Consider the following 26012-nt stretch of genomic DNA (forward strand, 5'->3'; position numbering starts at 1 on the left):
GATAGCAATTATGATGATATGTTTTCTTTTTGAATAGATGTATGTATGATTGTGATACATATTCTTGCTAGTTGAAAGGCGATGCCCTACCTTTCATTATTGAAGTCAAAAGGCCATGAGTTGAAAATTTACTTTTTAATAAATGTTTGAATATACTAAAATCACACCTTTACTTCTATGTTAATTTGATTGCTAAGCATAAAAAAAAGGGGAAAATTGTCTTTATTTACATTTAGATTTAAAAAAAAAATAGAAAAAAAGTTACGCGTGTCCAAACATAACTATTTAGGCTTTGTTTCACATCTGTTTTTTAGAATAATTTTTTGTTTTTAGAACAAAAAAATAAAATAATACATTTGACAATTAAAAACTATTTTTCTTTTTTTATTCTTAAAAATAGAAAACAATATATTTTTAAAAAACATCTTTTAGTTTTTTTTTTTTCTAAAAATTGTTTTAAACAAATATAATTATTTAGGTTTTGTTTGACATTTGTTTTTTATAACAGTTTTTTATTATTCATAATAAAAAAAAAACTAAAAAAACATGTCTGATAACAAAAAACTGTTGTCTTTTTTTTGTTCTTAAAAATATAAAACAATGTGTTTGTAGAGAACATTTTTTTAGTTGTTTTATATTATTTTGTAACAACCGTTTTAAAAAAAAAGTTATATAAACATGTACAATGATTAAAAATAAAACACTCAAACATAAAAAATATTTTTAAAAATATTGAAAACAAGTTAAAAATATTTTAAGTTTCTAAATAAACTTTTGTTATGTAAAACATTATAAAACGGTTTTAAAAAACTATTCTCAAAAACTATTTTCGTAAATAATTACCAAACAATCCCTTAGTGTTTTTCATGAATGTGAATCGAATACTTTAAAAGATAGGAGAGGTATGAAAAAAAACTTACAATAAGATCAATGGCTTACTTTAACTTGTTATAGTCATGCGTCATGTATTAAAGGGACTAAATTATACAAAATTTTGAAATTATTTGGTAAAAAAGACGTATGTCAATATGTTGGAAGGCAAAAAGATTAGATTAAATGTTTCTAAATATCATTTTTTTTTTCTCTCTCTTTTTTCTACCTTCATATCAAAATTTTGATTTCTAAAAGCAAAGATTAATTTTATTGATTAAAATATTTTTACTTTGTTATCAACAATGAAGATATTATACACTTCACTTTTCTATTATTTCTTTGTATTTTATCTTCCCTTGTATTATAATAATTCTTTCATTTATCCCATAAAGAGAAAATATATAATTAGTATCTCATGTTTGATTTTACCTCTTAGGCATATATAGGCAAACTTATGTACATGAATAGTACAAGTATCAAAATAAAAAATGAATAATTAGGTGTTTGACAAAAGTTATAAATACTTTTAAAAATATGAAAAATCACTTGTAATATTTTCTGAAGGAATACTTGAGAGATGATTTCCTAAAAATACTTTTAGAAAAAAACATTTTTAAGTAAAAATGCTACCAAACACACTATAACACTATTAATCTCAATGTTTTCATAATCTAACCACTCATTGAACCAGAAAAGTTATCGGTTCACGGTTCACTGGTCGAACCGGCAGTCGAACCGCCGTTGAACTGGTAACGTCATAAATATATAATTTATAAATTATTAAAATTTAAAATAATTATAAATAAAAAACAAATAATTTATATACTATTTAAAAATTAAATTTTTATTTCAAAATTAAAAAATTAGTTTCAAATTTAAAATTCATTTTTAAATAAAAAAAACTTATTTTAAAATCAAAAATTGATTTAAAATTGTAATTTTTATTAATTTAAATTAAAATCATAAGTTTTAAACATGAAGTAAAAAAATAATAAAAATAAAAATAAATAAATAATATAAAGATGAAATAAATAATAATTAAAAAAAATAAATTTGGAAGAAGGGATGAGAGGGTCGAGCAAAAAGGGGCTAGTTTTTCTAGTGGGGGGTTTCAGTGGGGGTAGTTGGGATAAGGAGGGCCTTTCCTCCGGCAAGAGTAGCATGAGGTGGGGGGTTTAGGGGGAGAGGGGTTGGCTTTTCCAGTGCGGGGTGTGGGCGAGGGTTCGTAGGAGTCGCGTGGGAGTATTCCAACGGGCAAAAAATGGAACATTTTCCAACGGGAGTGGGGGTTGGGGTTCCAACAGGGTCGTGGAAGGATGGGGTTTCCAACGCGGGAGTGAGTTCCGACGAGCAAAAAGGGGAAGCTTTTATTTTCTAGCACGGGGGTGTGGCCGGCGAGAGACAACAACAATGGGAGGAAAAATTAATTTTAATCGAATCAGCCGGTTTGAATAGAACCGGACGGTTCGTCCGGTTTACTGGTTGGACCACTAGTTCAAGCGGGCCGACCCCGGTTCAATACCATTCCGGTCTAATTGGTTGGACCGAATCGGAACTGTGACCGGTCAACGATTAGACCGGTCGGTCCGGTCTGATTTTTAAAACCATGATTAATCTTAAACTGGTCCTTCATGGTTTTATGATTGTATTTTTGAAGAAATATTTTTATTTAAGCTTCAAGATTTAACATAGTCAAAGAATTAAGATTGACCAATTAAGCAATTTTTATCCTTAACATCCCTTAAAGTTGAGTGACCGTAAGCTTATGGCACATAAATGTTTGAATAACCTTTTGTCATAATGTTAGACATTTAGTTGCTTAATGGTATCTAGCATATTTCAATAAGAGTGATTGGATAAAATACTCCAAATACTATTGAAATGAGAAAAATGACCTTTTTTTCTTTATTTATTTTTTAAATGATTCATTTTGGATAATATTACTCTTCTTTATTTCTTCAAAATGACATTTCCTTTTCAACCTTGAGTTATTTCTCTCTTGTTTGCCAATGAATTTTGCAAGTTCTCTCAATTTTTCACTCAAGTTCAAACTCATAAGAAAGATGAATGGATAAAAATCAATTACAACTCTCTCATTTTTCTTCTTCTTCAAGGTTTTTCATTTTTTTTTCCTTTTTGATTAGGTTTTTTAACAATCATTTTTGTAGTGGTTCTTCAATTCCATTGATGACTCGTGGGATATCACAATCACCCCCTATGTAGACACAACATCCTTGTTATGTCTCATAGAATTATGAGGTCAAATAGATAGACACCCCTCACATAGTCAAACAAACCTTCACATCGGAGTTTGAGATCGACTCTTATACTGTTTGTAATGATTCGCTACCCACTCTCAACTATGTAGATATTATCTGCTTTAACCCTAAGAAATCCTTAGGGCTTTAAAACATGTTTCATAGTTAAAAGAAACTTGTACTTATATAGTGTCAAGAACTTTTTTTGTTATTCGATGTGGGATATCACAATCACATCATCATGCAAACACAACAAGGACCCATATTCGATATGAGATATCATATTTTTTATTATGATATGGTAAGATTCTTTATCATTTTTTTTATATGTTTCGTTAGAGTTTTTTACAACTGTTTTTGTAGTGTGTTTTTTGTTTTGATTTTTGGAGTTATTTTTTGTAATTGTTTTTTATTGGGTTTTTTTTTTTTTTTTTTTTTTTTTTTTTTTTTTGGGGATTGTAGTTAGGGTTTTTTGTGATGAGATTTTGGTTAGAGTTTTTTTTTTTTTTGTAATTTCATTTAAACTCCTTAAATGTAAGATGAGATTGTAGGTTTGTAATTTAACATTTAAGTCCATATGAACATTATATGCTCTCTTTTTTTGTAGATAATATGGAAACGTAACTCCAATTAAGTTTTTTTAAACAAAATTTAACAATAGTAAAGTATTCAGGTCATTATAAAATAAAAAACTTAATCATAGTTAAATTAATTGTAAATGAAACTTAACCATTGAATAGTTCAGGTTATCATTACAATTGAAAACTCAGCTCCCATGCAATTCAAGTGAACACAAAATTAATATTTGTCTAATTTGTAATACATAAAATTTAATTCAAATAAATGTTTAAAATGAAAACAAGAATGAGTTGTTTGAAAAATAACATAATTATGAAAGAGGAAAAAAAAGTGAATAGAAGAGATAGATATTTCTTTGCAACAAATAATAAAATAGTTGACAAATAATTAATATAATAAATAAAATAAGTAGAAAGATACGTTTTTGGTGGTAAATAAAATTAAAAAAGGGTAAAAGTTTCCAAAAAAAAAAAAAAAGGTCATTTTCAACAAAATTAAAGAGAATGGTCAAATTTTATAATTTGAGAGTTATTTCTATCCATGTGTCCAAATAACCCTTTTAATAAATCGTTGAGTTACTTTATCACATAGGAAATGAAAGTCCAACTGAATATGTTTGGCTCTAGCGCATGTAATACGATTGGAAGCTAAGAAAAAGATACTCTAATTGTTACAATAAATTATTGGGATTTGAATCTATGACACCTTGACATGCAAAAAGGATTAAATACGAGGAAATTTAACAACTATGAGAGAAAGACTATAATGTTCATAGTCAATGCTATCTTAAGAGACGACATTATTTAGATCCAATATTGTTAGAATATTGGAGACCAAATGTTATGAAAATATTGATCAAAATTTTAATATTAGTGGAAATTTCTATAAAATTAGAAAATTAAAGGAAAATAACCAAAATAGAAATTTTGGATGAAACTTTGACAAACAATAAAACAAGTAATAGTTCACATATTAAACTATTTTTTTAAGAAAACAAGTAACAATTGATGACATTGGTTATGAGTTATAACAAATACAACTTTTAAAGTAAATACTAATCTTTATTTGATTGAATTTCAATAATTAAATGCACATTACATTATATTTAATATTAAAGTGATGAATTATAAGGTTTTAAGGTATTTTAGGATGAAATAATGCCATATTGATTTAAACATATTGGTTCTATGACATGTAGTTTGCATAATACCGACATTAGATACAAATATGTCAAACACATGTGTTTGATTTTCTTCCCACTACTTCTTCATGGATAGGAAACCTTGATTTGACCTATATGTTTGTTTAAATTTCCCATTTTACTTGATTTGAAACTCTATATGACATTTGTATAGAAAGGTAGTTAAATATTCCATAATCATTATTAATTAACTCCTTTTGAAGTTGTGGACTTTGTTCATATTCATAAGGAATAAAAACGATAGCCTTAGATATGAGTCATCAGGTTGAGTTATTTTACTCACGAAAAATGACTCTTTGTCAAATTTTGACATTTTTTATGGGTCCCACCATGTCTCTTCCTTGTATAAGACTTCCCAATAGCTCTTATTCCCATACTTGTTTTTCTAAATCAATGGTCTTCATCTTGTATGCAATGGGTGAAGTTGTCTTCACAACTAAATGGCTTGATTTTTGTTGACTTTAACCACCGTCTAACATTCCCCTTATCATCGTTGTCATCTCTATCATCTCCATTATCTCTATCATCATCATCATCTTTATCATTATCAAAATCAATGTCTATGTCATCATTTTCCTCACCATTTCATTTAAAGGCACCAGAAATAGAAGTACCAACACTGGTTTGGTTATATTTATAGTCAAGACTAACACAAGTAGGTTATGTTGGTAATTGCATTGGCATCACTAATGAATGAGCTCCACTTTTAGTGTAAGTAAACCTAACTTCTTCAAACATGACTTTCTTAACGCTAATCTCAAATTCAAGAGAATCTTTAGATACTTGTGGAATGAGATTCCCATGTTCAAAATCTAAGTGTATAGGTCTAACCTATTGGAACAATCGATCATCTTCTTATTCTCTTTACTATACCGTGATGTTTAGAAAATCAAAGAAATTCATTTAAGCCATTTGATCCTTTTTAGTCTTTATGTCTCATAGTTTTAGCCTTGTTGTCCTAATTCTCTTGGAATGTCTAAAAGATCTAAGAAAACCGTTCAAGCTATTTTATCCTTTTCAATGTTCATCTCTTGTAGTCTTAGCTTCATGGTGTGGTAACAATAAACAAATATTTACAGCTTCATATAAGCAAGATGATTCCATTATTTTATGTGGATAAGAGCAAATGTGCTCAAATTGAAAAGCATACACTTTGTGTTGAAATTCTTATAATTAATCACCATTGATAGCATAGAAGTTTTATTCTCATGCATAAACCACAATTCACCTAAAATTAAGGTTACAACTTGGGCACATTCAACCCACCCAACCCAAGGTTCAAGTTGACATGTGTTAAGATAGAGTCATTAAAAGCATAACATGATATTCAGCTTCTACTATTCTAATCACGTTTGTATTAGTATTTATCTAAGCATTCAGACCTACATCACTTGTATTGTATATCACTTGGGTGCATTAGGAATTGCATGGAAGGTTCAAGTCATGAATTTCTTGCAAGTTGATGAATTGTTCACAACCAATTCATAGATTTAAACAATTCACCCTTAAGCTGCCTTTTAATTAAAGGAATGACTTGCTTTGATCATTAGATTGAGTTTCTTATGATTCATACTGCACTAGTGTGTATGGTTACACAGTGAATAAAACCTATGGTAAATTTGTGACATTAATTATCAGGTAGTCATAATTTCACCAAGCTACTGTGGTATATGAGTTCTCAATCTTGAAAGAATATGATACTAGTATTGAGGTTTTCAATGGTTTTAGCCTACGAGTGAGACCCTAAGGTGGTCGTACATTTCCTATAGATTGGGTCATTGTTCATTAAGGAATGTAATAATAAGTGTTTTCAATAGAGACACTATAATATTTTATGGGATTGAGACAGAGTGTCCTATTGAATGATCTTTAAGATTTATGTTTAGTTTTCTTGGAAAATTTAAAGCAAGTTCAAATAACTAAAATAAAATATCATTACATTGGAGGCTTGAGTTTTTTGAAAACTTAAGAAGACTAGGACTTAATGTAAGGTTGTTCTTATCGGTGTACTTAAGTCATAAAAAATTTTCATGCATTTAAAGTTTCAAAAAATTATCCCTTATTAAACTTAAATATTTCTTAAAATTGAATGATTTTAGGCTTTTGATGAAACCTTCATCTTAACTCTTCCTAAACTTGATTTAAAAGTTTATCTGAGGTGTGTTACCAAAGTTTCCCAACCTTGATTGAAAGCTGCTTTAGCCCTTTATAATGCAATTGGTCAAGGTGGGAGGAGGGAATCAGTTGAGACAGTTGAGCTTAATTAGTTAAGGTGCACTTTATGCACTCTTTCTTTTCTAATAACCTATTTGAATTGGTTAAGGCAAGAACCTCAACCAGTCGAGGATCAATCAAACCGATTGAGGTCCTGAACCTAAATGGTTACTTGTTAATGCATTTAATGCATGATAACAATTGAATCGATCAAACCGATTGTTTGACTGGTCGAGTCCTTTTTAAGGGTTTTTGGGATTCAAAGCTAAAAACATATAAATTGAAGTGTTTAAGGTCATTTATGCACATGACACTCATTGAACTCAACTATTAACCTATTTTCTTTCTCTCATTTAAAGATTTTGAAGTGTATCATTCCTCAACTTGCAATTCTTTCAAGTGCAGCTTCAAGTCCATCCTAGGTTTCATTGTATTGTGAGCTTAACTTGCTATGCTTTCATTTATTTTATGAGAAAAGTATTTTAAGTGAGGTAAATAACTTGAGGTATTTACAAAAGTTTTATTGGAACCTTGGAATTTAAGTGTAAGTATTGAAGGCTTGAGGTTCAAGCCCTATAGATAAGTGAAACCCTCACTTGATTAGGAGTTTGAGAAGAGTGGATGTAGGCGAATTGCTAAACCACTATAAAAAAAAAGTTTGTATTTTTTTCTCATAATTTTTTGTACTTTTGCCTTTTATTTTCTATTATCTTCTTCTATACTTTTTTCTTAATTAAAATTTTTCAAAAAAGGACTATTACCTAATTCAACTCTCTCTCATTGGGTGTATAACTATGTTTAAATTAGCTTGTTTTCACAATGATCATGAATTTGTGGTGTCACAATAATTTCTTCAGTTGGATTTGACGTGTGTCCTTTGTAGATTGAGTGTATTAGTTTATCACAAAATAGGAGGATTTGAAACTATGGTAGATGTAATCTTGATAGACATAGCCTAATAGTTTCCATCTTATTAGATTATGAAGACTTAATCATGTATAACCCACATACAATGGATAGCATGTCACAAACATGAGAAATTGATATTTAATCAATTTCCATCTCAATATAATATCATAGGGTATTAAAGTGTAGTTAACTCTCTTTAGTCCAATATTGAGTCTATTTCAAAATTGGATTGTGAGAGAGTCATAATTTTCCTATGAGTCTCAATGGTCCTTCACTATTGCTCACAATCTTTTTTGGCATAAAAATTTGAGGGAAATTAGAGTTTTATTCATTTTTGAGCATAAAATGGCCTTTTGGCAAAAAACATTAAGTTTCCTAGAAACTCATGATCATTTATTTTGGGTTTTACATTAAACTAATTAATTAATTAATTAATACCCATTTTGATTAATTAATTAATTAGGACTCTGTATGAGTCACTTAAGCTCACATGAAAGTTTATATATACCCCTTAGGTTTTAGGGTTAGACTCTTAACTTTTCACATTATTGGTGTTCAAAATACGTTGACCTATATTTCTCTCCTTCTCAAGGTGTGTAGACTTTATACAAGGGCCAAGGATTAAAGATTAAGTCATAGGGTGAAAGATTATAAGGTTTTTGAGATTTCTTACATCAATTGTAATAAGATCTAGGAGATGTTTTTACTTTCATTATTGATAGATTTAGTAGTCTTGGGATCTAGAGAACATGCACCCTTGATCCTATTCCTAAGACCATGGACAAGGTGTGAACAAGTTAAGGTAGAGTTTGAATTGGAAAAATATCAACCTAAAGAGATTAGGGTTGGCGTGTGTTGAAAGTACGAGCAACTTATTGAAAATCGTATATCATTATTATTATTATTTTATTTAAAATGTAAAAAATATGAAAAAGATAATAAAGGAATTTTAACCTTTTCTTTTTATAATTGTACTATGCTAATAAATTTGTCATTCTTTATAATTATTAAAATATTTTAGAATATTGAAACTTGAGGTTAGAGTTGTCATTTTTATTAAACTAGTAACTAATAATATAATTAATAGTTTTGAGACATTTAACTTTTAAAATTTTATTCTATAATATGACTTATATTTTCTAACTTATTGCAACCCTTGTTGCCCACTAGTTTAACACAGGTTGAAATTTCTCGATTCGATCTCATATTAGGTTTAGAACAGGTTAAACCTTCTCGACTCGACCTTATATTAGGTTTTGAATAGGTTGGACATAGGATAGATAGGTTTGGCACGTATTGACCTTCAAACCCATTCAACCCATCCAAGTTACAACCATAGCTAAAAAGGAAAAAAAAAAAGAATTGATTTGAGTGGCCTATTTTTCATAATGTTAACCTTATTTTCTTGGTTTGTTTATCACCTCATTAATCGTTGGGATAAATGACAATTCAAGTTGAGTTGGACAACACACCATCAGTGAACATGGCAACATCTTATCCTTAAATCTTAAATAAAATTGAAAATGAAAAAAGAAAAATAATTAAATACCATAAAGCTAAAATGGAAAACAAAAGGAGAAAGGAAAAATTGAATTAAATAAATGAAAACTAAAAAGAAAAAAATAATAATTAAATGAATTGAAAATTGAAAGGGGAAACAAACAAACAAAATAGCCACGTGGAACTCCTGCTGCCACTGGTGAACATCATAACCCCCATCAAGAGGCTGCCACACTTCTCCGACAACCTCTGCAACAACGATTCTCAGTTTCCATACCCAAGAAATGGCTTCCATGCCTTTCTCTGCCTCCTTCACTGCTCATTCACCCGGATTTGCCCAAACCAAAGCAGCACATCACCATTCATGGCCTTCTTCTCCTTATCCTTCCATGGCTTTCTTGATGCCATCCACCAAATCCTCTTTTGGGGCCTCTAATTCAGCCTTTTTGCGAACTGGGTTCTCGCTTTGCTCTTCAGAAATTCCTAGGGTCTCCTTGAAATCTCGATTTTCAGGCGGCGTTTATGCGAGAGCGGCTACGGAGAAGAGCCTGTATGATTACACTGTGAAGGTATATGTTTTTGTGAATAACTTTCCATCTCACCCTGCATCCCTGGTGTGTCTTTTTTTGGGAATTTTTTGAATTTTTCATTTGTAATGCTTTTCTTTTCCTTAATTTACCGGTGTATGCTGAATTGTTCATCATCTGTAGTTTTTTCCTCTTTCTACCATTTTACATCTTTGGTGTTTTTCGTTTCTGGGCATTGATTAATTATTCTGCGGTTTTCTTTTGTGGGTATTGTTGTTTTGTGGGTGTTATTTCAATTATGTCTTTTTTGGAACAAGGGGGTTTATTGAATTGATCATTCCTTAATGGCTTCCTATTCGGATACTGGATATTGTATGAGTTCATTGGTAGAGTATATCGATTTCTGGAGTTGCAATAAAAGGAGTCTTCTCTTTCTTCCTTGTTTGTGTGTTCCTTTTCTGGGTTTGTAACTGAATTATGCAGAATTTAGAGTCTCCTTGGGTTCTTTTTGTCTGTGAACTCCATTTTTCTACTGAAATAATCCAAAAATTAAACTTTGTTTTGACTTGGTATCAGTGGAATTGTTATTTTGTGCTCTGTTCTTGTTTTCTCCTGAACTCGTAGTGCCTGGGTATTGTTCATTCAAGAGCAGCTAAGGGGAAGAGGATCCATGACTTCATTTTCAAGATAGATGATTAAGGAAACACCTAGAATCCTTTTCCTCTCTGGGCGTTTGTCTGAAGTTTTCTTCCATTTATGTTAACCCCTTTTCCGTGTTGAATATTAATTTCTGAAAAAGTACATGAAAAGGATTTTTTTTTTCTTTTTTAAATATATGTGAATCCCTTTTCTGTGTTGAATATTAATTGCTGATAGAATACATGAAAAGGACCCTTTTTTAAATTTTTTCATGCTTTGGGGCCTTGAGAAAGCAAGATCCTTTTTAGTGTAACTGTTTGAATCAGGGAGGTGACATTCTCATTTTTGTCACAAAACATCAAAATAAATAAATTTCCTAAATTTTCTTTTCTTTTCCTTATGTGTGTGATACATATATTTTCTGAATCTTTTATACAGATTAGAGAAAGTTGTGGTTGTTCCTTGCATGTATCTTTGAATGCCTGTGCAAGTCTATGCATGTGCCTACAATGTGCTAGATCTCTACTTGTGTGAGACAGATTAGAAGATTTTTTCCTTAACTAAATAATATAAATTAAGTGAATCTCTTAGGATTCTATTATTTTATTTTATTTTTCTGATCTAGTTTTTCTGAGGATAATTGTGGAAAATTCTTATTTTGGTGTGGGACTTTGAATAGGCAGCTATCAAGGTCTCCTGATTGTTATTCTGTATCACTTGTTTAAATTTCAAAATAATGGGTTTGTGATTTATTATTTGTTATCTTTCTTAATTTTGTTTATGTGCAATCTTTGAGAAGGTATTTTGTTGAATTTTTATTATTGTTCATGTTGTTTGAAGTGGTGTTTATATATTGGAGAGTTCAGGTGTTTTGTATGACCCAATTCAGGAATGAGCTTATAAACATGGAAAAATTAGTTTGCACTCAGTATGGAGGTTTTTGTTGCAGGATATTGAGAAGAAGGATGTTCCTCTTAGCAAATTTAAGGGCAAAGTCCTCTTGATAGTCAATGTGGCTTCAAAATGGTATTCTCTCCTATATGGTTGTTTAGTTTCATATGATAGCTGTGTAGATTAAACTTGTCTTCTTTTGTTTTTCAGACTTCTACAACTAACCTAGATGCATAATGATATTCATTTAAAAGTTCTACAATTAACTCAGATATGATCTAATTGAAGAATTTCCCTTGAATTTCAGTGGTTTGACAGCATCAAACTATTCAGAACTCTCGCACATATATGAGAAGTACAAAACTCAAGGTATGCTCAACTTCTGAGAGGCCATAGCTTAGATTTCGTCTAACCTTCCTGAGCTGGCATTTAAACCATTTAGATCTGCCCTGTTCAAAGCTAGGAAGTGTGGTGAACCTGAAGAATTTATTTTTGCTTTTGAAAGAGTTGCTTATAGTCTTATCATTGGATGTGTTATGTTTCGTAATTCAATCTGAACCGTATATACTAACCCATTTGACTTGAATGCTGATAAACCCCTGCCCAATAAGAATCAATGTTATTTTATATTACATATATTTGTAGGTAATAAATATTTTTGAATCTGGTCAGAGCATTCATCTTGTTAATGCTTTTTATATCCATGATCTGATGAGAAAGCAATACACAAAAAACTAACATACCTGATATATATTTTGATCTCTATTTGATTCGACGTCTTCTCAATGATACAATTTGGATGTACACGTAGTCACTCTGAATCCAATATGCTGACAGGCTATGTAATTGTTTGATTATGGTAATATGTGAAGAAAAAAATTCATTGACAGATCCTCGCGAACAAGCAACTCATTCATGGAATTGTTTTAGGACTTTTATTATACTACTGAGAATTATCTACCCTCTGGATTTCATGTACTCTCCTTAACGACTGCATGAATTGTAATCTATCTCATGGATCTTGTGACCCAAATTATGGGAGTCTTCTCATGCATTTAATGTCCATAGGTCCCATCATATCTGCTGTTGGGCTACATTAAACAAAAAAGAAAAAAAAAAGAAAAGAAAAAGAAAGGCGAGCCCACCAGGAAGCACATAGATTAATGACAACTGGGTGGGCCTCCACCCATTGGCATCATCTCCTATTCTTCTCTCTCTTCATGCTGTTCTCATTACAGTACTTTCTTCTCATCATAGAGAATTCACTGTTGTGTGGCAGTTGACTGAGCTGAAAAAGGTACAATCCATTGGACAGATCCCAAAACATAGTTAAAAACAAAAAAAAAAAATGTTTTGACTCCCATACTACATAATGTTTGGCTTCAAGAAAACAAAAACCTAAACTCAAGAAAGCCTTACATCACTACTTGAGGTTGTGTAGTTGATTGAATGGCAGGGTTGACTTTTGGTTTCTCAATAACCAAATAACTGATAGGTAAAATTCTAAATTTTAGCATGTGTCATGCCAACTAAATTTATGATGAGTAGTTCTGGTAAATTATGCAGCAGACAGGACAAACAAATCGTGTTTCCTGGGTATTTGCTTCTAATCAATAAGCTCCTAGCATATAGGATTCATTTCTTGTCAATTACATGGCTAAGTTATGGGTGCTTGGTCTCAAATGGCAGCCATACGCTTCTTAATTTCTATAAATATGAAAATAAGTCTAACAAGTCTGCATTTTTGCAAGTTAAATCATCCTATAGATTTGGTTGAGGATGTGTCTTACATTAGATCATATGTTAAGTTGGTTCAAATTATGAGTGTGGAAAATGAAATTTTAAACTGCTCACAATTTTGCATGTGTAATTGATGGACCAGTGTCCTTGATGGATATCATTAACAGACCAGTTACAAAGTGTCAACGGTTAATTGGGCAAATCATTTCTCATCCGTAACTTTGGCTGTGTGTGAATTTTGTTTAACCACAATTTGATTGATCATTGATATGTGTTATTTTGTAATTTGTCCATTAATCTCTCTTGGAAATTATGACGTTTTAAATTTTACCCTTTTGCATACACGTTTACAAATAATGTGGCATTAGCTTTGTCCTATGTGATTTCTGGTAAGAGTGATTCTTGGAGGGTTAGAAGCGCTTCCTAAATGCTTGGAAGCACTTTCATTACAAAACTTAGATGTTTAGCCAAGTTATAAAAATCACCTTTAACAATCCAGAGGATCGTTTGAAGTGATTTTTAGACCAGTATTTGGTAGGTGCTTCATTTAAAAATAAATCTTTTGTCATATATCAAATTACCAAAAACACTTTTTGGTTTATATCCAGACACTAATTGATTCTTCATAAAAGTGTTTCTGATAGTAGTGCTACCAATGGAAGGTTACAGACTAAAAGGGCTTTTTCAAGAATCACTCCCAAACCCTAAGATTTATGTGATGTTCATGCAATGATTAGTAGAAAGTAGTGATATGATGTGATCAATGTGATTTATCCTGCAAAGCACTGGAATTGATGAACTTCAATGTAATTCCTTTCTTAAACAACAGTTTGTGTCCTATGCTAGACGAATATATACATTTCTTTTCTTTCTTTTCTTTATTATTATTATTTTTAAATTTTATATAAAGATTAGTAAATGGAGCTATCCAGGGGAAAAGGAAGAAAATTGATTTTTAATTGAATTTGAAAGGTTGATTAAAATTTACACATCGTTTTGTGATCAACAATGTTTCTCAAAAGTGGTTTGAGAACTTTTGAACTCATAGAAAGCACTCATCCTGATGATACTCCTACATGCTGCTTATGCAATTCCATTGCAGGCTTTGAGATTCTAGCTTTCCCTTGCAATCAGTTTGGGGGGCAAGAGCCTGGATCAAATCCCGAGATTAAGCAGTTTGCTTGCACAAGGTTCAAAGCTGAATTCCCAATTTTTGATAAGGTATCGAACTGCAATCCCCTGCATATAACAGGATTGGTTGAGAGTGTGAATCAGGTACTAAATTTTGTGCACAACAGGTTGATGTTAATGGGCCAACCACTGCTCCAGTTTACCAGTTTCTGAAGTCAAACGCTGGCGGATTTTTGGGTGACCTGATCAAGTGGAACTTTGAGAAGTTTTTGGTGGACAAAAATGGTAAGGTTGTCGAGAGATATCAGCCAACAACATCACCTTTCCAGATTGAGGTATGTTTCTTCATCCTTGAATTTTGTAGACTTTGATCATGGATTATTCCCTTGAAACAATGACAATTTGACAAATCTAATGGTTGGGAGATGCAATGATTCTTCTACAACCCCTATCCTAAATATCTAAGATGCCTTATTGCTGTAGTAATTAAGGTGTTTGACTCTAGATAACTAGCTACTTGAACAGGGATAAAAATTTTCAAGGTCACAATTGGAAAGTTTTGTTAGCCCATTATTTCAACTATTATTTATGACCTGATCTGTTATGTTTGAACTGCTGGTATTAGCATGCACATCCACATACTGATTCATCTACGGTGTGAAGCTGGACACAGCTTTCCTGTTTATTCTAATTAGTCGCTCTTTACTGTAAGAGCCATTCATAAGTAGCAACATTTTTCTTGATAGCTTTTTTTTCCCTAGGAATTTAATTTTCTACATTTGGATTTTTTATCCTAATGGTCAAATTCGAGGATTATTATAAACTATCATATTTTAGTTCTTCAAAGCTATATATGGTAATGGCATGTCAGGATTATTTGGATTTTTGGTCCTGATGTTGAAATTTGAGGAATATTATAGACTAGTTGAATTCAGATTTTGAACCTTTGGTCAAGAGTATCCTTAGATTTTGGAATACTCTAGATGAGCTCTTGGATTATGGTCCCTTTTGCAGGGTTGCGAATGCTTTAAAAATCATGTTGCTAATAAACATCACGTAATCTATATTTGTTTCTGTATTTTAAGGGTAATTGGCAAAAAGATTAGGCAGTGGGTGGTTTGAATTTGGGCAGTGATTTTGTTTTCAAAATGAAGCAATTTTGTTGATTTTTTTTTTTTTTGTAATTTGTTGCAGAAGGACATTCAGAAGCTTCTTGCAGCATGAGTACAAGTTGTGCAGGCATGTATGGCAGCATCGCTCTTGACAAAAGAAAACAACTGACATGTAAATTTCTGGCTTAGGCATCACACCCGCGTATATGCGTTTTTGTTTCTGTGACATATGCATGAAGTTACATAATTTGTTTCCCTTGTTTTCCATTTCTTTCTTGTTTTGTTGAACAGAAATGCGCAAAATCCTCTTTCTGCAATTATAAGAGATTGATCATTTGCTATTCCTGCCTGCAGCATTTGTTTGCTGTGAAATTTGGCTGGGGTTTGAAGTGTGGGTTACTAGCAAAAAAATAAAAGGTCTAAAATGTAGATGCTTGATAAACATGGATTTGTCTTTCAAAATCTTATGATGTTGGAAAATACAATAACTAATTGATATGAAAATGGAACAGCATCATATTTTTTACCCTCAATTGACTTGTATTGCTGATTATATATATATATATTTTCTACTCGGGCAAAATCGCTTTACGCGAATGCGGTTTCAAATTTTCAAACAAAAATATAGAAAAAAGAAATGTCGTATGAAGTGTGTTGGGGTGCAATAGTACTCTTAAGTCTAAGGATAGGTTACCAAAATGATGATTTTTAGAACAAGGTCTATGAGTTGTGAAATCAAATGTCATAAAAGGTTTAGTTTATCCTTGTTAGATATCAATTGGTTGTTAGATGAGATGATCAAAACCCGATCAAAAAGAGGAATTCGAATAGCCTATCAATAGGGTTGAAGATAGGGCCATAGGGGTTCCTTGTCTTGTCTTTAGAAATCAGTGTATTATCATGTGATTATTTACATATGAATTTGCCTAACTTAGAAAAGAAAACATATCAATGAAAGGAAACAATAATGGAAGAAAAACAGGGGTTTCATGAAAGGATAATGTCTGTTTCATCCATTCAAGATACTCTTCCCATTCTGCTTCCTACTTTGTATTTGATTGTTCAGCTTTCACATGTTCATAACCATTTACTCATTCTGGCTTGTAAAGAGCTTGACAACATTATTATTTACTACAGTACTTTGGAGGTATATAGTATAAGAAAATTCCCATTTGTTATTGATTTTGTAGCTTTCATCAGCATTTAAAGATCCAATCAGTAGAATAGGTGGCAATGCAATTCCAAAAAAAAAAAAAAATCAGTAGTAGTGGGTCAGATTGGTCATTTAATTGATTGGATGCCAATTGGTTTACTTTCATTTTTAAACAACTCATGTTCTTTCAACTCACCTTTTCCTTCAAACTCATAGGATTGACCCATCAAAATTTTCTAACTCATCCATTAATACATTACCATGTATAAAATTAGGAAAAAAAAAACTAAGGTATTAAAGAGGTATCTACCAAAAATTTCAATCTTCACCATTAAAAGTGCAGAAAAAGATAAAGGTACATTCATGTGAAAAAAAATAAGACTAAGATATAAATAAATATAATTAAGGCGTATGATAATAGGATTTAATTGTACATATGATGTAATCTAATTGGTTATATTTTTCGATACTCTAATCATAGCGTTGTAATCCATGTTCCCGAATGACATGACTTATTATCATTTCAAGATGTCTTTCTTTTTTAATGTGCTAGGATTTGACTTTTGACTCCTATTTATTGCTTAAAATTAGTAAAAATAAATGTAAGTTAAAATAATCGAGGATAAACATTAATTAAAATTAACAAAGATGAGAAGATGAGTATGTTGATTTAATGATTTAAAATAAATTTTAAGTTAATTTTCCTAAATAATTTTAATACTTAGAGTGAAAGATAAGTAACAAATTTTAAGTTAATAATTTAAGGATGTTTGGCAGAACTTAATTCTTATTATTTAATGATTTAAGTTAATTTTAAGTTAAATTGCATTTAAGTTGTTAAGTTAAAACTTATTATTTAATTCTTACTTTAAGTATTAAGATCATATATTATTTATAAATTGGGTCACCTATCAATTGAGGTTGATAGCATTAGGTATATTCAATATATGTACCATGATATCTCATGGGTTTGGGATAACATATCTCTTTGAGTGATACAAATGATATGTGATAAGAAAATATATAATCATAGTAATTTCTTAATTGGAATTAACATGTGTTTTTGTAAAATTAGAGTATGTTAGTTGATCACATAATGGTATGATCTAAGAATCAAAGATAGTAAAGGTAATTTTGATATATTGATAATATCTACCTCGTTGATTAGGAATATCAATTCATGAGGAGCTTGCATATAATGGATATGGCAGGTCATAGACCCGATTTTAATATCTCATTTTAATATCATAGGATATATATTGGAGTGCAATCAACTCTCTGTAGTATAATGTTAAGTCAATTTCATAATTATATTCTAAGAGAGTTAGTATTTTCCTATAGTTCCAATGGTTCTCGTTCGAACTCATATTCCTTGATGGTAGGTACAACCACTTTAGGTGATTCTACTTTGGTTCTCTATTCATATGTGTATATAAAGACATTTTAGTAAATATATAAAGTTACACGAAATTTTATGAATGATTCTTTTTAGATTGAGCTAATTAATTAATTAAAACCTAATAAAGTTAATTAATTAATTAGAACCTTATTTATCTAAGTTCATATTGAGTTTGGATTGATTGAGTTAGAATCAGGTTGGTTGAGTTGTATAGTTTAAAATTCATCTATAATGTTTTTTTAAAAACTTTTTTTTATATATTTATATGAAAATTTAAATAATAAATGAGAATAAATTTCAAGAGGACAAAAAAAAATTATATATTTTTTCTAAAAAATAATAGTGTTCATGCTATAATATAATTTGATATTTTTATTTAAAAATTAAAAAAGAAAATTAATATTGAATAACATACAATGAATTCGGGCTAGGATGAAATTGTCAGAACCTTTACTTGAAACCCAATTCAAATTGAATTCAGGTTGAAAAGGCCTAACTCAAGTTTACTGGATCCCATCTCAATGTAAAACTGGGTGGAGTCCACCAAACTTTGGGTGGAGTCCACCAAACTTGCACCCTTAACACTGAACAACCAACCAAATCAACATTCATCACAAAGAAGTCAAACAAAATTCATAGATTTAAAAAGATTTTAGAGTTTATTTATTTATTTATCAAAATAGCCTTTCTCATGGAAAAAAGAAAAATCAATTCTAAGCACCTTAATTAGTAATATTCAAAGTAACTTTTTAATTGCCACGAATGAACCACCTCATTTTATTTTTTAAAACTTGAAACTGTATTTCATAAATGCGGTTTCATTTTTTAATTGCATTTGTTAAACGTGGTTTTACTTTTGAACCTTTTTACATTTTATGATTTTATTTTTTATTTTTATTTTTGTCTTATTTATACATATAATAAAGGTTACTAATTTATTTATAAATAAAATAATAATTTATACACATTTAAAAAAATTGTTTTTATTAATACAAAGACAAAGACAAAGTGCAAAACTAACATCAACATGCAACAACTATTATGTTATTACCTTGAAAAAATTTGCAAAAAATAATAATAACAATAATAATAGTAAAGTAAAAGCATATCTACATTGTTGTTGCAACTTGTAGTATTCGGAAAATTTCCCACTTATACTAGTATCTTTAAATGCAAGTGGAACATTTGTGAGGCTATGACCCCACTAAAACTGTCACCCTTGTGTTTCTTCTAGTGTCACCATTTAAAAGATAAATTAAAATATTATATATATATTATTTTAAATTTAACAATATTTTTTTAAGAAAAAAGTCCGTTATAAGTTGATGACCCATACCCACACGCAAACGAAAGACTTCCCCAAGCATTTGAGAGTCAAAGCTTCCTTCCATGACCCTGTGGTCAACATCTCCTCCGCATAACTCCGCCCCAGATCCAATTTCCGACCATGGAAGAAGAAAACCCTTCAGAAACCCTACAACTCATTGGCAAGCCTCCACCGAATCAACCCAAAAAACAACCACCATCACCACCCCCTCCTCCGCACCCACCGCCGACCCTATACCCCACCAAAACCACACCTTTTACCCTCCTCATCCAACCATTCCAATGGCTCCAAATGCTCTGCAAGCAGCTCAACCCCACCTTCATCCTCGGCATCGCCCTCGTCTACGGCCTCAGCCAAGGCTTCTCCAACTCCTTCTTCAAGGTCGTCACCGACTTCTACTGGAAAGATGTTCAAAAGGTCCAGCCATCCGTGGTCCAGCTCTACATCGGCTTCTACTACATTCCTTGGATCATGAAACCCGTTTGGGGTCTCCTGACCGACGTCTTCCCCGTCATGGGCTACCGGCGGAGGCCCTACTTTGTGGCCGCCGGCGTTATTGGGACGGTCTCAGCTGCGGTTGTGGCGATTAGCGGGAACCTGCCTGTGGCGGTGGCGTTGGGTTGCCTGATTGGGATAACGGCCGGAGTGGCCATCGCCGATGTGACGATTGATGCGTGCATTGCCCGGAATAGTATAGAGATCAGGTCGCTGGCCGCGGACATGCAGAGCTTCTCCGGGTTCTGCTCGTCAGCCGGCGCTCTCCTCGGCTACTCCAGCAGTGGGTTCTTTGTTCATCGTCTTGGGGCTCAGGTCTGCCTTGCCTTTCATTTATTTTTTACATCTTTAGAAAATGGAAAAAAAAAAAACCCTCATTTAATATTTTTGAAAATTAAATTTATAATTTGAAAAGAATTTAAGAGTAATTGTGGGTATTAATTAATATTAAATATTGTGTAATTGTAGGGAGCGTTAGGCATATTGGTGGCCCCGCCGGCAATGTTGGTGGTGTTAGGGTTTGTGATCTATGAATCGAGAGCCCCCAATCTCGCCTCTAACAACAAGAGGAAGGTACCTTTTTCTACTTTACGTTCAATTTAATTTCACTGCTATGCTTTGGTGGAAAAATACCAAAACTGAATATGTCGGTGGACTTGTCCCCCCCCGGTCCCCACCTGCATCAATGTCAATGAGGGTCTTTTAGTCATTTACTTAACCACGTGCTTGTCACATGGTGTTTAGGCTAAAGCTGAAAGATTCTAGTTTGAATAGAACCAAAAGCTACAAGAAAATTGGATGCTTTAACATGGGGGTTGGGTTCATATCCCAAAGAGACGAGCTGTCATTATTTGTCTTATTTGGGCCTGGTAGTATTTTATTCCCTGAGTCCAAAATGACTCTGCTTAGTATATTGTTTCAATCATTTAATTACAAGAGAAGTATCTTTCAAGTTTCAAAATGACTCTTAGAAGCTGGCAAAGGTTGATAGAGGATACTAAGAAATTCCTTTTATATTCCTAACTAATCTTTCAAGTGGGTCCACCACATTGTCATCTATTAAATTTATGATAAAAAATTATATCTTTACCTCCAAACTCCCGATAAAAATAAGACTTCGTTTGGTTGATGGAATAGGATAGGATATGTATATTCTAGGATATCATAACCGATTGGATAAAATATGAATATAGTAAGATATGATTTCTAATAGAATATGATATCCTTGGATATATATATCCTATAAACATGATATTTTAAGATAACATATCAATGATGTATGCTATATTATATTATATTTAATTTATGAAATAAATAAAAAATAATATGAAATATATATTATTTTCAATGTTTAAAATAAAAATGATATTATATTTAAATATTTTTTATTTAAAAAAATGAAAATTTTATTATGTTTAATAATATTCATGATTAAAATATTTGAACTTTACAAATATTTTTTTTATATTATGTTATTTAATATATAAAATATTTTTAAATTATATGTTAATATTATTTTATAAATATTTTTTTTTAGTTTGTTTAATCATAAATTTAATTTATGATAAAAAAATTATTTTGTAAAATGAGTATATTAAAAAATAAAATATTGATAAAAAATAATTTTTTGATACATGAAATAATCCCATATCTTACCATGGGATTCCCATGTAAAAGGAATTAAAAAAAGATGGTGAATAATATATCCCATCACTTTTCATGAATATTTGGTTGAATATAGAATAAGATAAGTGATGAGATAACTTATCTTATCCCATCACCAACCAAACATGGGATAAGATATAATATCTCTTTTCTTATCCTATCTCATGCTATATCCGACCAACCAAACATGACCTTTATTGTATTAGGGTCATATTTGGTTGGTTGTATATAGTATGAGATAGAATGAGAGAGAGGATATTATATCCTATCCCATGTTTGGTTAGTGATAGGATAAGATAAATTATCTTATCATTTATTTTATTATATATTCAAATTAAACAGATAAGTTGTAAGTCACTTTTTTTTATCCCTTCTATATGGGATATCTTAACATCATCCTAACATATGGGATATGCATATGACATGTATTATAAATTTATTTTTTATCAATTTATTATTTTTTTATATACTCATTTTATAAAATATTTTTTTATTATAAATTACAGTTATGGTTAAAAAAGAAAAACCAAAAGAATATTTATAAAATTATTTATATATATTAAATAACATAATATAAAAAAATTATTTGTAAAGTTTATGATTAAACATAAGAGAAATTTCATTTCTTTCTTAAATATAAACTATTGAAATGTAATATAATTTTTATTTTAAACATTAAAAATAATATATATTTTATATTATTTTTATTCATTTCACAAATTAAATATAAACATAATATAACATAACATGTCACATTGATATGTTACCTTAAAATATCATGTTTATAAGATATGTATGTTTAAGCATATCATATCCCATTGAAAATCATATCATTAGATATATATTTCCAATTTAATGGAATATGATATCTTAGGATATATATATTTTATCTTATTCTGTGAACCAAACGTAGTCTAATAGTCTATTGGGATCAAGTTTTGAAAAGTTAAAAACTCTTTTTTAAATTGAATAAAAGCTTTTATATTTGACTAACTAATTTTGTTTAAAAAAAAACCTTAGTCCCCATCCTAGACCAAGTTTTTTAGTTGAGTTTTTGGAACTCATTTTTTATTATGTTGATTTTCTTAATTTGGATTATGGGATGTGATGATTGAAATCACTCATGGCATGTACATGTTTATCTTTTTCGACAATTTCGTAAATATTTCATTCCAAAAATAAAAACAAGTGGGATTGTTTTGGAAATTGGAGGCAGTTACTAATTCATGATATGACATATACAAAATAAAATAGAAAACCTTTAGGCAATCCAAAACCATATTGGATTGGGTTAGCATATATACTTTGGGAAGTAGCCAATCCAGTCCTTATCTAGTAATGTTGTCCATGAATTTGGGGAAGAAATTCTAGAGTGGAACTTAACCCTATAGGGCATGAAGAGAGCATCACCTATTTATTTTCTAGTAGTATATGGGTACAAAAAGGTGGTCATTGGCAGTCAAACCCCATTGGCAGTGCTAACCCTCAGGTGCCTATGGGAGGCAAAAGGACCTTAATAATATGAAAAAAAAAAAAAAAAACTTTTTATAGAAACTTTGGCCTAGGAACTGTTTAGTGTTTCCAAGAATAGTTTTCTATTTTCTAGAATAACAAAAAAAAAAAAACAAAACAGAAAACATAGTGTTTTTAAAAAACATCTTTTAGTTGTTTTCGGTTGTTTTCACTTGTTTTTTGAGAGTTATTTTAAAAATAATTATACAAATATATATAATGATTAAAAATGAAGTTGTGGATATAGAAATTATTTTTAAAACATATTTAAAAATAGGTTAAAAATATTTTAAATCTCAAATAGATTTTTGTTTTACAAAACATTAGATAACAGTTTTCAAAAACTGTTCTTAAAAACTATTTTAAAAAACGGTTATCAAACAATGTAAGAAGTTTTTTTACATTTAATAAAAATTTTATAATACTAATATTACCTTCTAAAAATTATAATTTTAACTCCAATTTGTAGTTCATATAGTTTAGGATTTAGAAATAATTATCGGATTCATAAATTAAAAACTCAATTTTGGTTAATGATCTTTAGAAAAGAAAACTAAAACATTCTTTCTAGGTTTAACTCCGAGTGATGCATTATTGAACCAATTACCATTAGTCAACTAGATTTTGATTATTCTTACTAACTCCAATCGGTTTTAAGTACGACGACAGACAGGTGAGATTTATACATATATGTATATATACATATTTTTTCTCCCCAGGCAATGGAGAAGGTGGACATAGCAATAAGGGACATGTACAGGACTATAAGGTGCCCTCAAGTGTGGAAGCCTTCACTATACATGTACCTCTCTTTAGCCCTCAGTATAAGCACCCATGAAGGGCAGTTCTATTGGTACACTGACCCTAAAGCTGGCCCTGCATTCTCTCAGGTCTCCTTCAACCCCCTCCTCTCTCTCTCCCCCTCTATGTATATATATTTCCTTACAAGTATGCTGTATATTCAGGTAACATGCCTAACACTTGGTCCTCCTTTTCTCTTTTGTAAGTGCAGGAGTTTGTTGGAATGATCTATGCAGTTGGTGCACTGGCCTCCATCTTAGGAATCCTAATATACCATAAGACTTTAAAGGACTGTCCCTTCAGAACCCTTCTCTTTTTCGCCCAACTTATCTATGCCATTTCCGGGATCCTTGACGTCATCTTCATCCTCCGATGGAACCTAGCGCTTGGTGTTCCAGACTACCTCTTTGTTGTCATGGAGGAATGCATTTCCAGGGTTGTGGCTAGAGTTAGATGGATGCCCATGATCATCCTCAGCACCAAGCTTTGCCCCTTAGGCATTGAAGGCACCTTCTTCGCCCTACTAATGTGCATTGACAGCCTCGGCTCGCTCTCATCCAAGTGGGCAGGAGGCATGGTTCTTCACCTACTGCATGTCACAAGGTCTGATTTTACTAACTTATGGTTAGTTGTTCTTATAAGAAATATTTTGAGGCTTGCCACACTGGGTTTGATTTTTCTTGTCCCTAATGTTGGTCAGTCTGATGAGGTGATTTCCTCTGATTTTTTGAATGATACTTCGAGTGTTAGTGAGGAAGATGATGAGTTCCAAACTTGTTTGAATGAGAACGTTGAGCTTTAGTTATGGATAGTTTGGAGAAAGAGATCGATATTCATTTTGGGGAGAAAAAGAGGCTGTAAATTAAAAAGTAAATAAAAGAGTCCCCATATTGTGCATATGGGATATACCCCAAGTATCTTTGGGTTGTCGCCTTATCTTTGTTCACTATGGGTTGGTCTTATATAATAATATATATCTTTGGGTTTTGAATCTATCCTTGTTGTTCATGAAGAATAAAGTAGCGTTTGTATTTTTAACTTTTTACTTAAATTAATTTGATTTCAGATTTTAGACTTTTTTAAAAAAAATTTCTATTGACTCGTTACTTATTCATTTAACTTTTTAATTGAATAAAAAAGTAAAAATATTTAACTTTTTCTGAATATAAAAAGCAACATATTTTATAAACTAACAACTTAATATTTAACATTATTAAGTATTATTTAATTTTAAATTTTATTTATAATTTAAAAAAAAACACTACTTATGTCTTATCGAGATAATTTCCTTTTTTTGCTTTTGTCTTTAGCAGGTTTAAATTCTAAAATTAGAATTATTATTTTTGATTTAGGTATTACAAAATTGAATTGAATATAAAATAATTTTTTATATCAATGAAGAGAGCTTTCAAGTTGACTTCTATATTTGACACTCATAAGTGATTACATCTTTTAGTAGAATTATGTAAATAAATTATTGGGTAGTTAACCAAGGAACATGGGATAGTGATCTTAGAATTGTTGCCTTATTCCATTATGATTTTCATTTGTAGAGGACTCTATAAAATAGCAGACTTGATACAAAAAGAATAACAAATTGAAGTACAGAAAAATACTTAGAAGGGTAGTTTAGGTTGACCTCTATAAGAGGATAGTCGTAATATTTGAAGTTTGGTTTGGTTTGGTTTCGTTTCAAGTTTGAATTCAAAATTCTTTTTCTTTGTAATTCCTTTTGTCTTGGGCTTTTATGCCACCATGCTTGGCTAAATTTAAGAGTCTGAGTGAAGGGAAGTTGAGTAATCTCATTATTGCTACCTACACACAAGAGCGCCTCCCTACCTCAAAAACCATGGTTTGACTACTTCCCTTAGTATCGAGTTTAATCTTGTTAAGGTGATGATCGAACATCCCATTTTTGTTGCCACATTGCTCGTCGCTTGCTTTGAAAAACCTGGAATTAGGAAATGATATTGGAATAATAGCTAGGATGTGAAATCTCTTCATAGTTTGACTTAAATTGGTATTTAGGTAGCTAGTTGAAGTCAATTGAGGGAGAAATGGAATAAAAAGATAAAAGAGTGTTTAG

At 30.8% G+C, this 26012-nt stretch overlaps 2 protein-coding genes across 3 annotated transcripts; both read left to right on the plus strand.

Annotated features, from left to right (window-relative positions):
* Positions 1-9760: 9760 nt before the first annotated feature.
* LOC117913505 (probable phospholipid hydroperoxide glutathione peroxidase) lies at positions 9761-16016 on the plus strand. Of its 2 annotated transcripts, XR_004651100.1 has the most exons (7): positions 9761-10103; positions 11650-11726; positions 11899-11960; positions 14434-14552; positions 14630-14797; positions 15657-15746; positions 15866-16016. XR_004651100.1 is itself a non-coding variant. In XM_034828497.1 (6 exons), the coding sequence occupies exons 1-6, from the start codon at positions 9819-9821 to the stop codon at positions 15684-15686; spliced, it is 741 nt and encodes a 246-aa protein (XP_034684388.1). In that variant the 5' UTR covers positions 9762-9818; the 3' UTR covers positions 15687-15919. The 2 variants fall into 2 exon arrangements, 1 of the variants encoding a protein (XP_034684388.1); XM_034828497.1 differs by having other exon boundaries at positions 9762-10103; positions 15657-15919.
* Positions 16017-19478: 3462 nt separating this feature from the next.
* LOC117912963 (probable folate-biopterin transporter 6) lies at positions 19479-24919 on the plus strand. Its single transcript, XM_034827786.1, has 4 exons — positions 19479-20263; positions 20417-20521; positions 23845-24015; positions 24138-24919. The coding sequence occupies exons 1-4, from the start codon at positions 19574-19576 to the stop codon at positions 24726-24728; spliced, it is 1557 nt and encodes a 518-aa protein (XP_034683677.1). The 5' UTR covers positions 19479-19573; the 3' UTR covers positions 24729-24919.
* Positions 24920-26012: the final 1093 nt, after the last annotated feature.

The sequence above is a fragment of the Vitis riparia genome, chromosome 4 (genome assembly GCF_004353265.1).
Source record: "Vitis riparia cultivar Riparia Gloire de Montpellier isolate 1030 chromosome 4, EGFV_Vit.rip_1.0, whole genome shotgun sequence".
NCBI lineage: Eukaryota > Viridiplantae > Streptophyta > Magnoliopsida > Vitales > Vitaceae > Vitis > Vitis riparia.

What these genes read in the sequence shown, in the direction of transcription:
- LOC117913505 (XM_034828497.1), top strand. Translation starts at nt 9,819, where the DNA reads ATGGCTTCCATGCCTTTCTCTGCCTCCTTCACTGCTCATTCACCCGGA. An exon ending in GTCAATGTGGCTTCAAAATG is followed by an intron (nt 11,727 to 11,898) that starts GTATTCTCTCCT and finishes CTTGAATTTCAG; the next exon opens with TGGTTTGACAGCATCAAACT. An exon ending in TGAGAAGTACAAAACTCAAG is followed by an intron (nt 11,961 to 14,433) that starts GTATGCTCAACT and finishes ATTCCATTGCAG; the next exon opens with GCTTTGAGATTCTAGCTTTC.
- LOC117912963 (XM_034827786.1), top strand. Translation starts at nt 19,574, where the DNA reads ATGGAAGAAGAAAACCCTTCAGAAACCCTACAACTCATTGGCAAGCCT. An exon ending in CCTCTAACAACAAGAGGAAG is followed by an intron (nt 20,522 to 23,844) that starts GTACCTTTTTCT and finishes TTTTCTCCCCAG; the next exon opens with GCAATGGAGAAGGTGGACAT. An exon ending in CTGGCCCTGCATTCTCTCAG is followed by an intron (nt 24,016 to 24,137) that starts GTCTCCTTCAAC and finishes TTGTAAGTGCAG; the next exon opens with GAGTTTGTTGGAATGATCTA.